We start from the raw sequence: 18,353 nt of genomic DNA on the forward strand, positions 1-18,353 counted from the left end.
TAGAAAAATAAGCAAAAGCTTGTATAGGTAGGTAATTCACAGAAATGAAAATTCAAATGGCTAACAAATGTATTTAAAAATTTCAAACCCTCTAGTAATATGAGATGCATATTATCATATAAATACCATCTGCCCTCACAAACATTATTAAAAAATTAAAAATTATAAAAAATTGCAATTCTCAGTGCTTTTAATGAAATGAGCAATTATAGTACTGATGGGGGACAAACAATAAGACATTCTCTATGAGGGAGTAGATGTTGGAGATTATTCATCTCTGAGTTACTTCTGAGGGGTCTCTAAGGTAAATCATACAACTAAAAGATAGTAAATGTTGTTACTGTTTGTAGTTACACACATTATTCTACAAAAGAGAATGGAACAGAGTGGCGGGTGAAATTTGCTCTTTTGAAAATAAGTACAAGAAAAGTAACTTTTAAGCAAAAGCATTCGTTGTTTTCCAGTTAGAGTAATGGATTGTTTGCCCCCCAGAAGTCCCAAACTCTAATTATGACTGTACCTCTGTCCTCTGACTTGTGGATTAATATCAATCCATACCCACCCATAGAAATAACAGGAGTCCTACCTACCTCAGGTGAGCCTTGTCTACTGTAAGGAAGCCTGTGACAAAGATAAAGGATACCAGAACTTGATGGATCATTGAATCTGGAAAATCAAGCTCTTGAGGAAGAGGAGAACTTTCCTGAGTTCTTCCTCCTTCCTCTATTTCCTCCAACAGTGAGGTTAGGTTTAACTATGGCAAGATCATCTAGAAAAGAGATATGCAGCAATATAGACACCTACAATTATCCACTGTATTTGCAGAAAATGTGCAAAGAAAGTCCAGAAATTGAGCAATGCAATGAAAGAGTGGTAAACCCGCTGCAGAGACTTTGGGCTGAATGTGCTGGCCAGAGCGGGAATGGGTTCTGCATGTAAGACCTCTGCCAGGTGTGTGCCCAGGCACGGAGAGGTAACAGCGGTTAGCTTCTGGTAGCAGCATTTTGCACTTAGTAGGTTTGAAATATAGAAAACATGTACAGTATAAGTTTTCAGGATTTTTAAAATTTTTATATTTTTGAAGCATGGTTGATTTGCAATGTTGTGCCAGTCTCTACTGTACAGCAGAGTTCTTCACAATTCAAAGAACTTTAAAAAGCTGAATGACCTAGTTTCTGTTCACAAGAATATTTGCTTTTAAATATTATAAACTGTGGCTTCAGCAATAAAAACAAAAACAGAGTGTTCCTACCATGTTTCTGTACAACAGTATTCCCGTGAATATAGTTCTTGGAAAAGCTAATTTGATAAAGAAGACAGTGTAATGTGAATTTTATTTAAGTTGAAATTTATCAGCTGCCCCTATTGGTGGCTCAGTTTATAATCTATCAGTTATTTGGCAGGGAATAAAGTTTGTTCTCTATGCTCCAGTAGTTTTATTCCACTGAAAGACAGATTTTTCTTGTATGTCAGGCATTTTCCCTTTAAATCAGAAAACCTCAAATAAAGGTATTATTTCTGTAATGGTTTCAATTTATTGGTCCACTGAAGTTAGGAAACTGCATACAAATTTTATTCAGCTTGCTATGACTGGTGTGGCAGCACAAAGAGGTTTTTTAGGAGGTAAAACAGTTTTAAGAGATAAAGGTTGCTGCTCTATTTTGAAGTCATTGAAAACAGCAAAACTCATCTCCTAAGGGGATTAGCTTCTTTGCCCTCACTTACTACTATTATATTGGTTTTATTTTCTTTTAAAAACTGTTCCTTGTGTGCTTGTATTAGGATTTTAAATCATCGAAGGAAACTGTGACTTCTTTCCGTGGATTAAAAGGAAACAACAGATGCCATATGGTGCTGTATTATGATCTCAATCACCAGTGTAGAAAACAAGATTATGGTTAACAGGGATAAGAGGGGGAAGGGATAAATCGGGAGACTGGGACTGACATATACATACTACTATATATTAAATAGATATTAATAACTAATAAGAAACTGCTGCACAGGGAACTCTACTCAGTACTCTGTAATGGCCTATATGGGAAATGAACCTAAGAAAAGGCTTCCCTGGTGCCTCAGTGGTAAAGAATCTGCCTGCCAATGCAGGAGACATGGGTTTGATTCCTGGTCTGGAAAATCCCACATGATGCGGAGCAACTAAGTCTGTGTGCCACAACTAACGAGTCTGTGTTCTGGAGCCCAGGAGCCACAACTAATGGGCCGGCCTGAAGTCCTGGAGCCTGTGCTCCGCAACAAGAGAAGCCACATGCAATGAGTAACCCATGCATTGCAACTAAAGAGTACCCCTACTCACCACAATTAATGAAAGGCCCACATAGCGACAAAGACCCAGCACAGCCAAAAAATAAATAACTAAATAAGATTATTTTTTAAAAGACTCTAAAAGAAAAAATTGGTATGTGTATAACTGATTAACTTTGCTGTACACCTGAAATGTATGCAGCATTGTAAGTCAACTATACTCCAATAAAATTTTTTAAAAAGAAATAAAAAGGTAGAGTTAGTACTATGAGATACACCTGAATTAAGCTGAATTTTAAAGGTTAATTTTAAGCTGAATTTTAAAGTATAATAAATGAAGTACAAACACCATGATTTTTGCTAGTATTTAACATATATTAAGTGTTTGCATTGTAATGTACAAGTCACACCAGGTCAAAGATTGATCTTTCCATAAGGCCATGTGTAAACGATTGATTTCCAACAAGTCTTTAGAGCTTTGTAAACCTTGTACAGTATAATTAATGCCATAAAGCATTTACAGATTTAAATGTAAAAGATTAGCTCAAGGATGGAGAGCAAGAAGAGGGAGCCATGCTATAACATTAATATTTCTGTACTCAGGAGTTTGAAAGCTAAGAAAGAAAAGCTGGAAAATCACAAAAGGGAAATGTGTCCATCAGTTTCATACGAACACATGTGCAAGTGTCTTTTAACTTCATGTGGATTTTCTGTTTTATAGAAACCTTGACCTATTAAAAAAAGAAAAAAAATGCATGTTGACTTCCCAAGTGTTAATCTGGTTTGATGACATTGTATTCTCCACCTGTAGATTTCTCTGAACATACCATCCCATTTCTAAGCTGCCTGGCTGGAGTCACGGGACTGCCTTTTATTTACATCTATCCCGCTTGGGATCATCCAGACCCCAAGACATTTGGACCAACATTCAAAATTAAGACTGTTTTAAATGCTGATTGTTTATCTTGGCAAGTACATGGACTCCAAGTCTCTGTTCTAATAACTTTTTCACATTTATGTAGAGCTTACTGTGTACCCTAGAGCAGGGACCATTTATGACTTACTGAAACACAGATGTTCCCTTTTCATCTTGTACCAAATACTGAACACCCGCCTGGCACCTATGAAGGATTTATGACATTGTAAAGAATAAAATGAATTAATGAATGAGACAGGCATTTAAGAACCATGGAGGAGATGAGGATTTTTAACAGAGAAGGAGAGGGTAAAGCAGGAATATAATGGTCCAGTAGAGTACAGAGCACAGGTAGAAATCTGGAGAAATTCTCAGCAAGAATCCCAGGAAATTGTTACATAGACCCCCAGGAAGCTTTCAACTTTGATTATATTTCATCATGAGTTTAAATAATGGCTGCACTGGTCTTGAAATACTGTTTTCAAAAATTAGAACTTTGAGAATTCTTGAATCTTGAATTTGGGAAGAAGATCTAATATATGCTTAGAAGCTGGCAATAACCTGTGAGCCTCTGGATCTGGGATTTCTATAACTGAATTGAAAGGAACTTACAAGATAAAATATGCCCCTTTGCATTGAACTCATCAAACAATAAAGGAAAAAACTGGACCTTATTCTTAGTAGTTTCAATCTCCCCAGTCCTACTAGTTTGTGTTATTGGGGAAAAAATTCAGTTATGAATGTCAAACCTGATACTTGTAAATTCATCCTCACCACCTCTGCACAGTGTTGGCAGCTGTCATAGCAAAGTCAGTGGATCTCCCAGAGGGCGGGTGCACACTGGGAGAAAGAGTGGGGATTTGGGGAAAATTGTACCTTTACCGCCCACCCTAGGGGAAGAGGTTTTATTATTTTTTTTCTCTTCTTGTTTTAAAATTAGAACAGCTGATTGGAAACTATACACCGCTGAGTGAAGACCTGTTTATTTCCTTGTAGGTATGCTATTGAAAAATACCCAAGTAACTAGAAGAATTGCCTAGAGTCAGTAAAAAGCATTCAGATAATTTCCTGGAACTTGATTAGAGTTGAATGCTATGCCTAGGAGGAACTGCAGCTGCTTTCTTTGCATCTCAGAATTTGAAAAAACATTTCACATTTCACGAGTACTTCCTAACAGGTTCTTTGTTATTTATTGCATTTATATAGAAGATAGTGATTCCTTCATTTTTTGTTGCTAAGCACTCTTTTTAAAAAATATATCAACACTCATAGTTGGATTGTGAGTGACCCTGAAGCTTGGGCAGAGTACACCTGGCCTTTCAAAGAAAGGCATATCCAACAAATGGGCACCTTTTGACATAGGGACCTTTTTACAGATACATTCTGCTCCTTGAATAAAGCACAGCAAATGTGGATTAAGCATAATATTCAGAAATTCATTGGCTTTTTGCAGATCTTTTGCATATTTGCTATGGTGGAACATACATACACATAGGACACATCATGTCTACATTTTTCATAGATGTAGCAGTTGAGGAGTTGCTCATGAAACAATAAATCCAGCTTCCCAGGTGGCACAGTGGTAAAGGACCTGCCTGCCAATGCAGGGGATGCAGGAGACAAAAGTTCCATCTCTGGGTGGGAAGACCCCCTGCAGGAGGAAATGGCAGCCCACTTCAGTATTCTTGCCTGGAAAATCACATGGACAGAGGAGCCTGGCAGGCTATGATCCATGGGGTCGCAAAGAGTCAGACAGGACTGAGCACGCACGTGTGCACGCACAAAACAAAAACACGTTTCTCGTTTAGCCATAGGGTCCAATAAACCAAATAACGATTTCTTTTCCATTTTGAGCTGAATACAAGTAAGCTGGCAGACAGCAAGATGGGACATGTTTCCCCAAAGAAAAGCACATGTCACCCATATTCCAGTGAATATGGAGAGTTTCTATCAGAAAGAATTATGATGAAGAACAACATCATTTGTGTTTCCACTCTAGTTCATGTAATAGTTCTGAAGCAAGTTTGAAAAACAGAGGGAAGGTAAAGAATATTGCCAGAACCTTCCAATGCCTATATTCTGGAAAGATATGCACTAATATCTCTAGGATGCACCTGCTTTAGAGTAGCTGGACTGTTGACAATGACATGGTAACCTACCTCTCTCTCTTCCTCTCTCCCTGTCCCGACCAACAGTTCGTGGCTCACCCCAACTGCCAGCAGCAGCTCTTGACAATCTGGTACGAGAACCTCTCAGGCCTGCGGGAACAGACGGTAGCTATCAAGTGTCTGGTGGTGCTGGTTGTGGCCTTGGGCCTTCCGTTTCTTGCCATCGGCTACTGGATCGCACCTTGCAGCAGGGTACCGGCTTTTCCACCCCTGTTTCCTCTGTGGTTGGTGTACCATGTCCTTTGAGGATGAAAAAGGAAAAAGCTTCCTGCTTAAGGCTCTTATCAGTTTTGCAGCTGAATGTTAATTGACTCAAGAGCATCAATTCTGCTTTTTAATGACTGGATTAGTTCTAATAAGGGATGAAAAAGGATTTGGTCCTGGTGGGATAGGTCCTATTCACAGGCATATAATACTTAGGCTTTTAAGATAAAAATCTCCGACCACAATGATAGGGAGGAGGAAAAGCTGCTTCTGTGAAGGAGCAATCGTGTCCTATTTGCCGGCTTAATAAATAGTCCACCAGGCTGGCCTATGGAAGAGGAACAGCCCTACTGCGGTGGTTCCAAGAGACAGTTAACTTGAAAACTGAAAAGGCTGCTTGGTTGAACCTGTGAAAAAGATCTGAGACTGAGTGTGTGAAACATGGTTGTGAACAGTGGTATCATCTAAAGTCTTCAAGAGAGTGCATGCCAGGTTCCCCAAGCCCTTTGTTCCTCTAGGAGATTAAAAACAAAAATGTAGAATTGGGGTCTGGGGGCTTTGGGATTTTTTTAGATTCTTTATCTTCTTAGTTTTGTTTGAATCATTTTTGTTCACGACCTTTATCCCCCTCTCAACTTGGCCAGTATACAGTCCATTTAATTGTGCCTAAGAGATCTCTTAAATAAGATGTGGACAGGAATAGGAGTCACGCTAACAGAATTCGTGTTCCGTTAATGAAGGGCACTGCCAGGGAGAGGCAGCAGTTCTGAGATCCTTTAATCCTGTTTTTATATTCCCAAATCTGGTTTTGTTTAAATGGAGGCAGTTTCAGGCCAAATGAATCAAGGCCACTTAAGAGTGACCCTGGAAATCCGTCATCTCTCTAACGGTCTTCCCCCACAGAGTCCTGCTTCAGGCCCATATATGTGAGAATATTCATCCATCTCACTTCATCATTGAGCTGCCCATGTAGTTTAAGGCAGAAAGGTTGTAATTTTGATCAGTTTTGATCACTCAACTAAGTTCCTTTGTTTTGAATCATGATTCTGATAATACAAAATCATGAAAGACTAAAAACTTTATAGATAAGGAGAGAGCGTGCATTTAAAGCAAAAATCGTATCCCATTCAAATAACGTCCCCTTTCTGGGGGAAATGAATTGGAAAGGTCGGGTTTATTTGTATGTGTCTCTTAGGGCCACTCACTCAGTTAAAACGTACTGGGTTTGATGTAGGTATCTTGAAGTCCATTCTTTTTTCTCTTAGCACAGCTAAGGATGTGTGGACTCTGCCCAACAGAGAAAGGAAAGGAGGGAATTGAGTTGTTCCTGGAGCCCGCATTTATACCTGCCATACACCACTTATCCTGTGGTGAAAAGATGGTATAGTAAGAATTCTCCACATGTATCCCATTTTTAAGATAGGCAGACTGCTTTTTTTTTCCATGTTACTTAACATTTTCAAAGATCAGCCTTTAGAGGAAAAGAGACTTGGCAGCTCCCTGCAAATCACTTTGTGCTGTGGATAAACTACCCGGACATGCCCTCTCTGCAGCTGTGGAACAGCACAGTGATATGTAAATGTGCGGTTTATTTTTTTATGTCTAATATGGAAAATGTGACATTTGTCTGTGTGCATTCATGTCCAACCCCAGAAATGCTTGACATTCTTTGGTTATTTGTTGACATCAAATTAAGGTTCTGGATATACAAAAACATTTGTTTGAAGTTACAGCCTTTTAAGTGTGAACCTTGGTGCTTTTTAAGGTCACACACTGAGTTGGAAAGTAGGGTCTGAGAATAGAGAACTTATTTGATGAATCTACCAAATGTGCCTAATCCTTAGACTGCAGAAACCCTTGGAACAGAGGAATTGTTTTTTACTTCCACTAGAACACGGAGCTCTTAAGGACATTATGTCACAGGGGATTTTAAAAGAGTTACCTTAAAATCATTATAAAGTGAGTTTTAAAAATGCTATTTCACTGGTTATATGATTTTCCGAAACCAGGGATGACTTTTAATTAAGTTAACCTACTTAGAGGTTTTAATTACTGGGTATCTCTCTGTTTTATTGGATAGTAACAGATAAAGTGTTTATGTTGGTTATAATATTTTTTGCCTTTTTATATTGTACAGAGTACAAATTGATTTTGGAATATTTAGAAGTGAGAACAAAAGTTTACTTTCATGGTAATAAGTATTTTTTATCTTCAAAGGGTTTGTAATGTGCTACAAACACATCATGGCATTTCAATTATAAATGAATGAGTCTACAAACTCTTCATAACATTTCAGTTATAAAAAAATACACACATTACAAATTTGCAGTTTCTTTTCCTAGATTCTAAAAACCTTGACACTGCATAGTCTTTCACATAAAAATAAGAATAACAAGTATATGCCTTGTAATTTCCAGAAATGCATCTGTGACTGAAGTACATCCTAAGACAAATTGGATATTTAGAAACAATGCAGTTTGAAGACTTCTTAAATTATTCTTAAAGGAAACATCCCCTAAAAGGAGTAATCTTCACAATGTTTAGCTAGCTCTTCAGAACAAAAGCAGAATTTTGAGTGTTCTCACTTCACTTTTTAAAAAAAAATCCTATGTATATGGTAGCTTTCATAAGTGGAAGCCAGATTTTCTAAAGTTAAAGGTTTTGGATTGTTTTGTTTTTGGCCTCATTACAGCTGGGGAAGGTTCTGCGAAGTCCTTTTATGAAGTTTGTAGCACACGCTGCTTCTTTCATCATCTTCCTGGGCCTGCTTGTTTTCAACGCCTCAGACAGATTTGAAGGAATCACCACATTGCCAAACATCACTGTTATTGACTATCCCAAACAGATCTTCAGGGTGAAAACCACACAGTTCACTTGGACTGAAATGCTCATTATGGTCTGGGTTCTTGGTAAGCCTTTTATTTTGAGTATTCTAATTTCTACCAAAAATAGCATCTATATCATGATTGCCATTTTCTATTTAAAATTCTATGGTATGTTATATGGTGACAACATCACCATTGTACGATAAAGAGAATAGCAAGTAATGGAATAATTTGGCAGCTTGATGATGCTGACGGATATCCCTTACCACTAAACACAAATTTTATGAGTAACATGAGCTTAATTATAAATGCATTAATATTAATATCATGTTTCAGAAATCCAACTTCAATTATTGAATAAAATGCAATTTTTAAAATGTGACTCACTGTGATAATCAAGCATTTAATTGAAGTAGTTCTGCAATAACTTAGTGGCCATTAACTCATGATTAAAGAACATTTATTGCTTTAGTTTCAGAGGTTTTTTTAAGGAGAGTTTCCATTTTAGGAATGTTTGTTACTTCACCTCACAATAGCCCATTTGGGGATTTTTTTTTTCTTTGTTTTTTGTTGGCTGAACTGTGAGGCATGTGGGATCTTACTTTCCTGACCAGAGATCAAAGCTGTGCCTCCAGCATTGGAAGAACAGAATCTTAACCACTGTACCTCCAGAAAAGTCCCACAATAGCTCATTTTGAACAGCAGCTATGTTAAAGTAAACATTTTAAGCAATATGATTAAAAAAATGGAGATTGAAACCATATTATTGATTGATCACGAATCCAAAGTCAGTTTTGTGTATTATTTCACCCAGCATGCTTCTTGGTATCATCTCAATTCCTGAATTAACAGGTTGCTTCTCCTCTCATTAACTCCTATGGTCTTCACCTGGGTCAAGTAATTGTTTTATGAATTTTATTTTGAGCCACTACATTTCTTTTGAAAACTCTATAGTATTTTCCCCTTACGTAGCCAGGCATGTGTGTGTGCTAAGTTGCTTCAGTCCTGTCCGACTCTGTGCCACCCTGTGGACTGGTAGGCTCCTCTGTCCATGGGATTCTCCAGGCAAGGATAATACCTTTCTCCAGGGGATCTTCCCGACCCAAGGATCAAACCCTCATCTCTTACGCCTCCTGCATTGGTAGGCAGGTTCTTTACCACTGGCACCATCTGGAAACAGTTGTTAAATTGAAATATTTTGTCCTCTTTCCCCAGAATATTTTCTGCTTTCAGTGTCTTCATAATGCCATAGGGCCTCCTGCTTAATTTTCCAAGAATTCCTCACCTTTTCATCATGAAGCTGAGATGAGACAAGAGGGTAGAGGAATGAGGGAAGTGTTCCTGGATGACTGGAAAACTGTTCTTGTTAAAAGTGTATAGTAGGTTTCTCAATTAAGGGCTTATTTCTCCAGTAATCACCATTATTTGATAATTAACCATTTTATAAAGATGAATTTTCTCCTTTCCTCCATGTGTTTCATGGGGCAAAATCATTTGACTTGAAGAGCCTTTCTTATTTCCCTCCCTCCCTCCTTCCCTACCCCCATAAGCGTAGCACCGTTTCTGGTGCCACATTTATAACTATATTTCACCAAAATCTAACTTGGTGGAGTGAATCATTGCTTTAGTCAAAGCTTCTTTCATGTAACTCTGCCCAGCACTTCTATGGGCTATAGTCAGGTCAGTGCGTTATGGTACTTAATGGCGTGCTTTACACACGGGGCATTTTATAGGTGGGGACTCTTAGCTTCTCAGTCCAAGATATAAACTCTTGTCTGTAACATGTGTGTGTTCTGGCAGGAATGATGTGGTCTGAGTGCAAGGAGCTCTGGCTGGAAGGACCCAGGGAGTACATTTTGCAGTTGTGGAACGTCCTGGACTTTGGCATGCTCTCCATCTTCATTGCTGCTTTCACGGCCAGATTCCTGGCTTTCCTTCAGGCAACAAAGGCACAACAGTATGTGGACAGTTATGTTCAAGAGAGTGACCTCAGTGAAGTTACACTACCACCAGAGATACAGTATTTCACTTACGGTAAGTTATCAGGCGCAGAGTCCTCTTATGTCTCAGGAGAAGGTATTGGAACCACATCTTGGAAGGAAATGCCCCTGAAGGGTATGTTTAATATGAAATGCATGTTGAAAGTATATAGAGAGTGGAGACAGCATGAACTTTAGAGCTGTATAAAACTGGATTCATATCAAGACACTGACCCTCCCTTGCTGTGTGACCTTGTTCAAATTAATTTACTTCTCTGTGCCTCAGTTTTCACATCTAGAAAAAGGAGGTATTTCAAGGTGGAAGAAAATCACCTTTAAAGCAAAGAACATAGTTACTCTTAAATATTCTTAGGACATGGAATTGTCGTAATGAGGGGGAGAAAATAGCTTGATAAACTGCTTAATGTGAAAGATGAGTCCCTGAGAGCTTGGGTTAGAGGAGATAAAATAATAAAAAGTGCTAAAAACTGCTGTAACAGAAATGCGCAAAAATTCAGCAGAGGCAGGAAATAGGAGCTAAAGTGATGATGAGCATGTAAGCTTCACAGAACCAGCAGAATTGCTGGGGAGGATGTTGTGCTTCTCAGGACACCATGGGGTGGAGTTCCTGCCAGCCTTCTCTAGGTTATGAGAGCAGGGAGATACCAGGGACCTTCAGTTTGCACAGACACTGATGCCATCCCTGCCCACTGCACACCGATGTAAAACAGTGTTAGCCTCCCTTCCCTTAAGGCCTAACGGGAGCTGCGATGAGCTAATTTTCATATAGCTGCAAAATCTTAAACCTGGAAAAGACTTTAGCAGTTAGTATATAAGCCTCATTTTACAGATAAGGAAAGTTAGGCGTAGAGTTTAAATGCATTCTGACTGTGAGGAATGACTCTTTATAAGTACATCGTGATGCATACCAGCAGCATGTTAACATTGTTGAAGAAGACTGGGTGCCTGCTCTAAGATGAAGGTGTATGCATGACCACCAAGGACATTCTGTATAGCACAGGGAACTCTGTTCAATGTTATGTGGCAGCCTAGAGGGGAGGGGAGTTGTGGGGAGAATGGATGCATGTAGATGTATGACTGCATCCCTTTGCTGAACTCCTGGAACTGTCACAACACTTGATTTTTATACTCCAGTATAAAATTAAAAGGTTTTAAATACATAAATAAATAAATGAAGATATTAATGTTTTACAGACTGTGAAATGTAAACACATTATCTCTTATTGTCACCAAGCAAAGGTTTTTATATACCAGTGAAGCCAGATCAAATGAATAAATGAATACCATTTATAATTAAGGAATTAGTTTGGATTGCATTTGTGCGTAACAGATATCATGACTAGTTCAGTACCTCTTTATTTAAATTTACTCATGTGTGTTTATGACTGTGAAGGGGAATCTGTGAATTAGGCTTCACTCCTTATGATGATTTTCATCAAGTTTTTAACCTAAACCTTGATTTCTGTATCTTTAAGAAGAGAGTGACTACCTCAAATCCATAAGGTCATTGAAAGCATAGTGTCTGCTACGTATTAAACATCCAATAAGTGTTCATTTTTGTTGTTGTCAGAAGTTTGTGCAATGCACCTTCCTTCTGGGAGTGACCCAGTTTGCACAGAATTAACCACACAGTGTTTAGGTGATCTTCCAGAGAAATGAGTATCCAGTTGTCTGCTGTGAACTTATGGAAGTGACCTTGAAAAGCATGTTGGGGGTCCTCATTTAGAATCTGTCTCCAAGATTTTTGCACTTCAGTAGCATTTTATACTTTCCAGGGACCAGCTATGTTGCTTAGACATGATGCTGACAGCACTATTGTGATTCAGTGACATTCTCACTTTTTGTAATATGACATTTTACTTGCATAAGCTGTTAGATGAACTAGTTTCCCCATGAAATGTGGAAAAGAACATGTGTGCCAACTGAGCCTATAGCATGATAAAATGCCTGGTCGATAAACCTGGTAACTGGGGGGACAAACCAATCAAATCAGTTGTTTTGTCATCATGGACACAATGTGAACTTAATGAAGCATTTTCAGCTCTTTTTTTCTTTTGTACTTCATTCTGTTTCTGCTCAATGTGAAGTCTGTTTTGTATCTTTCTAATAGTGTTTCTTCCATTAAAAGAAACCACATGAATGTACAATTCATGTGTTTCTAGTTTAATATGAAAAATAGTGTCTGGACAGTTAATTAAACGTGGAGCAGTTTCAACTGAGATAATAACCACCTACCTACAAGTCAGATCCTGTTTAAGGTATTTTGTGTAGTTAGCCGTGAATAGAAAGTTCCATTTTTAATCTCTCTCTTTCTTCTTGTAGCCAGAGATAAATGGCTCCCTTCTGACCCTCAGATCATATCTGAAGGCCTCTATGCCATAGCTGTTGTGCTCAGCTTTTCTCGAATCGCCTATATCCTCCCGGCGAATGAGAGCTTCGGCCCCTTGCAGATCTCTCTGGGAAGGACTGTAAAGGACATATTCAAGTTCATGGTCCTCTTTATTATGGTGTTTCTTGCCTTTATGATTGGCATGTTCATATTGTATTCTTACTACCTTGGGGCTAAAGTCAATGCTGCTTTTACCACGTAAGTAAAACATTTTACTAAAAAAAGTATGATTAACAGAAATGCTAACAAGTTTAGATGAAGTAAAAAAAATTGTTTTCAATAATTGTAATGAAGATGCTTTTAAGAGTATGACAAATCCATTAAAAACAGTTAGTGCCTCAAATAGCAAATGCTGGCCAGTATATGGAATAAGGGGAACCCTCATGCACTGTTGGTGGGAACGTAAATTGGTGCAGCCACTATGGAAAACAATATAGAGGTTTCTTTAAAAAAGTGGAATTGCCGTATGACTCAGCAGTGCCACTCCTGGGTATATTGCTGAAAAAAACAAAAACACTAATTCAGAAAGATACGTGCATCCCAGTGTTCATAGAGTCATTATTTACAATTTCCAAGATACAGAAGCAACCTAAGTCTCCATCCACAGATGAATGGATAGAGAGGTGGGGTGTGTGTGTGTGGCTGGTGCACTGAGACGACCCAGAGGGATGGTACGGGGAGGGAGGAGGGAGGGGGGTTCAGGATGGGGAACACGTGTCTACCTGTGGCGGATTCATGTTGATGTGTGGCAAAACCAATACAATAGTATAAAGTAATTAACCTCCAATTAAAATAAATAAATTTATATTAAAAAATACTACTCAGGCGTAAGAAAGAATGAAATTTTGTCATTTGCAACAATGTGGGTGGACTTGGAGTCATTAAGTAAAATAAGTCAGACAGAGAAAGACAAACTGTATGATAGCACTTATATGTGGAATCTAAAAAATAGAGCAAACTAGTGAATATAACAACAAACCGGTTAGGGGGCAGTGTAGGGGCGCGAGAGTAGGAAGGCCTAACTGCTGGGAGTAAGATAGGCTTAAGGATGTACTGACCAACACAGAGAACATAGCCAATATTCCATCATAACTATAAATGGAACATATCCTTTAAAAATCATGAATCACTGTGCTGTACACCTGAAACTTATATAATGTTGTACATCAACTCTACCTCAAAAAAAAAAAAAAAAAAGGGGGATGGGGAGAAAAAAACAAAACAAAAGCAGAAACAGTGCTTGTGTGAGATTACATTTCTTTGAGTTTAGAGAATGTTTGATCACAGACTAGATCAAAATTTGGTAAAATCCTAGATGAAACTCTCTATTTTAAGAGAATTGGGTAGCAAATGTTTAATACTGGATATTTCTTACATTATTTATGACATTAAATTTAGTTTCATCATTTTGTACCCATTCCTGTTATTTCAAAAACAAGGAGCGTTGGCTTTTATTTTCATGTGTCATTAATCAGTGCAGGGAGTTGAGGAAGAAGAGGAAGTTACAGCTGATGCTGTGCAGCCCGCTGTAGAGTAGCACCGCCTCCTTCCTTTGGTCCTGCAGCGGCCGCACTGCAGGCTCCCCTTTTCCATGAAGTCACCCTGCACTCACTCCTCTTAGGTATTGTCCCTGTAAGTTCCCTCAGCATGGAGACGTCCACATTGCCAGACCCTGCCTCACCTGTTGCTGTGCAGTGGTCAGGAAGGCAGGCCGTCTGTCTGCACTGTGGTCCTTCCAGGTGAGGAGACCAGAAATCTCCCCTGCCTGCCTTTGTACCCTCCGTCCCCTGGAGTGCCACAGCGGGAAATGAACTAGACCTTCATTGACTTTCCTGTAAACTAAGAGAGAGTATCAAGCCCTTCCAGGCATCTAAATGGTTTTGGAATTAATTTTTCCAAGTAGTTATTATAGAGCTGATAATAGGGGTGAAAGAGAACTGACACTCACTTTATTGTAATGAAAAACAAGTTCCGTTTGAACCCATACGGGAAAGGACCAGAGAGGTCCCGCACAAGTGGCACCCCTTGGGCCTGTGGGAGGACTCACTCTATACACAACACTTGGCGTCACCGCTCCGTGTGAGGGCCTGGCCGCACGGTAGAGTGGAAGGAACGGGCTGGAAATCAGGCAGACCTGGATGCGAATGCAGCGCCTGCTCTTTTCTAGCTGTGGTCTTTTGATTAATTATCTTCACGTTTCTCGGTGTTAGTTTCCTTGTTTTTAAAATGAGCACAATAAGGTTTGAGTCAGGCCTTTGGGAGGACATGGAAGATGATTTGTACAAAGGCTCTTGCCCATAGTAGGAGCCAGGAGCTGCCTGTGTCCTCTCCTTTTCACGCTACCCCTCTCCGCACATGTATGGATTCTTGGGAATCTATATTCCCAGTGTCAGAGGCGAGAAGGTTTGCAAAGGACCAAGAGAAGGGGTGGGGGCATGTTGTGATGTTGTTAAGTTCATGGCAGGGAAAAAGAGACTATAGCTTTTCTTAGTTTTCACCATCAAATGTTTCATAATCGAGAGTAACTCTACAGGAATAGAAAACTTTCTGCTCAACCCTCTGCCCCCAGGGTCTAATACGATTACTGAAACATATCAGACGCTCCATCAATGTTTGTTGAATGAATGAATCAATAAGGTAGCATTAAAACCCACAAAACTATAAAATTGTTATTTAGAATCTAACAAATTTTAAAATTTGTAAATTTTAAAATTTATTTCCATACATATTTCTTCAAAAAAAGGGGGACTTACTTTTGAACTCTCCTTTTTAATGAAATTCTACATGTATAGCTGTTTAAGGATGATTCTTATAGTTCACAGATCAGTGATTACTGCTTGGGTATATGACAAAACCAACCAAATTCAGGCAAGGTTCATTTAAGGGATCCAAGCATGCAAATTAGTCTGTGAGGGCTTACTTGCTAATTGCTGTGTTGGAAGAATCAGGAAGTAGATTATATAAATTAAGAGAAAAGAATCAGAACCCTTAATTTTGTTGCCATCTCTTCACTTCTACTGAAGTATAGTTTTTAGGTAGATGATATATTCTTGTGGTGAAAAATCTATGTAGAGCAGTATCTACAGCCTGTTCCCTTCCTCAGCCTTGGATCCTGGTTTCTTAGTTCTCCTTAGGTCCAGAGGAGTAATTGGTGGCTCAGATGGTAAAGAATCTACCTGCAAAGCAGGAGACCCAGGTTTCATCCCTGAGTCAGGAAGATCCACTGGAGAAGGAAATGGCAACCCACTCCAGTATTCTTGCCTAGAGAAATCCATGGACAGAGGAGCCTGATGGGCTACAGTCCATGGGGTTGCAAAGAATCGGACACAACTGAGCAACTAACACTTTCACTTTAGGTCCAGAGGCAATGATTTCTTTCGAATGCTTTCAGAGGTATTTTTTATATAAACAAGAATATAAGTATTTGTATACCCTTCTTTTTATTTAAATGGTGAACTATTTCAGACTTGCTGAATGTCATTTTTTCACTAATAATATATCTTGGATATCATTTTGTATAAACACATGAAGCTAGATCTGTTTTTCCCCCAGTGGCTGCATAGCTGTTTGTGGATGTACCAGAATTCTTTATCCACTTTCCTGTTGATGGATATTTTGGTAGTTTTCATTCTTCCCTACTGCCATGTTGCAAGGAATACGTTTGTACATAATTTTTTTGAAGTGGATATATAATTTTAATCCCTGTTTTGGTCTGTTCCAGAAAACCTGATTTGAAATTCCAAATCACCTGCAAAATCAAACCCCAAACTTCCATCCTTTTAGGAGAAAGGAATGGGTATCAGGGCATTACTTCTGTTTTCACCTGCCAAGCTCAGAAAATTTTCTCTTGATAATAACTCCTGGAAAAACTAGATATCAGCATCATTTAATCACCAGTTTCTAAAAAGTTGTGAGAAAAATTTCTATTAAGTATCATAATAAAATAACTGTGTTATTGTTCAGTCACTAAGTCATTTTTGACTCTTTTGTGACCCCATGGACTGTAGCCCACCAAGTTCCTCTGTCTGTGGGATTTTCCAGGCAAGAATACCAGAGTGGGTTGCCATTTCTGCCTCCAGAGGATCTTCCTGACCCAGGGATCAAACTCATGTCTTATGCATTGGCAGGCGGATTCTTTATCACTGAGCCACCAGGGAAACCCCAAATAATTATACTTGGGATATTATGATAATATTTACAATAGCATTTTATATCTGTTCAATATTCAGACCATAACTTATTTTTACTTTTGACTTTTTCACACTGAAAACTGTTCATTTATTTACCGTGTACCTTATTCTTTCAACAGTGTAGAAGAAAGTTTCAAGACTTTGTTTTGGTCAATATTTGGATTGTCTGAAGTCACTTCTGTTGTGCTCAAGTATGATCACAAATTCATAGAGAATATAGGATATGTTCTATATGGAATATATAATGTAACTATGGTCGTTGTTTTACTCAACATGCTCATTGCTATGATTAATAGCTCATATCAAGAGATTGAGGTAAGCCTGCTTTCTACCCACAGTGTCTGTCCTTACCAATTCATTCTACTAGCACACCGCGTCTGCTTTTGTGTCCTGTGGTGGACATCCTGCCCTTGTCTACAAAGAGGCTTAACACCAAGCAGGACCCTTCTCTGTGGTTTCCGTCTGGATAGGTGGTAATGCACCTTCCAGTGTCTTCTAGGAGCACAGCGGAGTTTACCCTTATGCTGCCTTCTCTCAGAACCATCTGAAAGATCATGGTAGAGGACTTAGTAGATGTCTGTCAAACGTTAATGATGGTCTTGGTGCAGTCAGACTTTTTAGTATTCTAGAAATCTATTTTTGCTTTGGATTGCGCTTGATTTGGTACCTTTCTTCATCACTGTGTATGTTTTCTGATCTCCTCCAGTTTAGCGTACTGTATCTTTTTAGTACTTTGCTGTTTGTTAAGTCCACTGAGCCTCTGTGTTTCAGAAATATGTAAGTTAGTGTTCTCAAAGAAGAAGTTAGATCCTCCAGAGATGAAAACTGTGGTGCTCTGAACACCTGCTTCAGTGTGGTAATGGTAGACTGGGCAGGATGAAATGGCTGAGCCAACTTCTTCCACCCATGGACCAGCTCTTTATTTCTTCTCTCCACCTGTCTACCGGTTAGAATGGTTATGCCCACCACCAGGGGGCAGCACTGAGAACGAAAGGCCCTGTAAGACAGGAATAGGCCACTGAGGGCCTTATGTGACCTTTGAAGACACATAACTCCAAAGTGCAGTTCATTTGAATACTGCCATTTATCTTCTTTGCTCTTGGAGTGTAGTATGATATATCTACAGTCTGGCTTGGATGGGTGTGGATGAGGAGGGAAAGTGGGGAAATATTGTTGAATATGCAGAATTGGGTGGGGGGAGAAAAATTAATCTTTTCATCCTTCCTTGACCCTGAATTTTTCTTGTGCTTTTTGCTTTGTTTTATTTTTATTTTTGAATGGGAGACAGAAAATTCTGGTTAAATTTCAGTGGGTACAGACAGGAATATGGAAGAGAAAAATTTAAAAAAAAGTATCGTGAGAGCGATGCTTGGAATATTATATAGCCCAATAGAGATTA

The 18,353-nt window shown here is 38.9% G+C and overlaps 1 protein-coding gene across 3 annotated transcripts in view; it reads left to right on the forward strand.

Annotated features, from left to right (window-relative positions):
- TRPC3 (transient receptor potential cation channel subfamily C member 3) overlaps positions 1-18,353 on the forward strand; it is a 74,758-nt gene that overhangs the window by 34,020 nt on the left and 22,385 nt on the right. For 2 of the 3 annotated variants that reach the window (XM_069557477.1, XM_069557479.1), the window contains exons 4-8: positions 5,374-5,538; positions 8,243-8,459; positions 10,176-10,409; positions 12,698-12,962; positions 17,074-17,269. In XM_069557477.1, the coding sequence (XP_069413578.1) occupies positions 5,374-5,538; positions 8,243-8,459; positions 10,176-10,409; positions 12,698-12,962; positions 17,074-17,269 (1,077 nt within the window). The remainder of the gene's footprint in view (positions 1-5,373; positions 5,539-8,242; positions 8,460-10,175; positions 10,410-12,697; positions 12,963-17,073; positions 17,270-18,353) is intronic. The other variant, XM_069557478.1, reaches the window with a different exon arrangement.

This window comes from Ovis canadensis, chromosome 17 (assembly GCF_042477335.2).
Source record: "Ovis canadensis isolate MfBH-ARS-UI-01 breed Bighorn chromosome 17, ARS-UI_OviCan_v2, whole genome shotgun sequence".
NCBI lineage: Eukaryota > Metazoa > Chordata > Mammalia > Artiodactyla > Bovidae > Ovis > Ovis canadensis.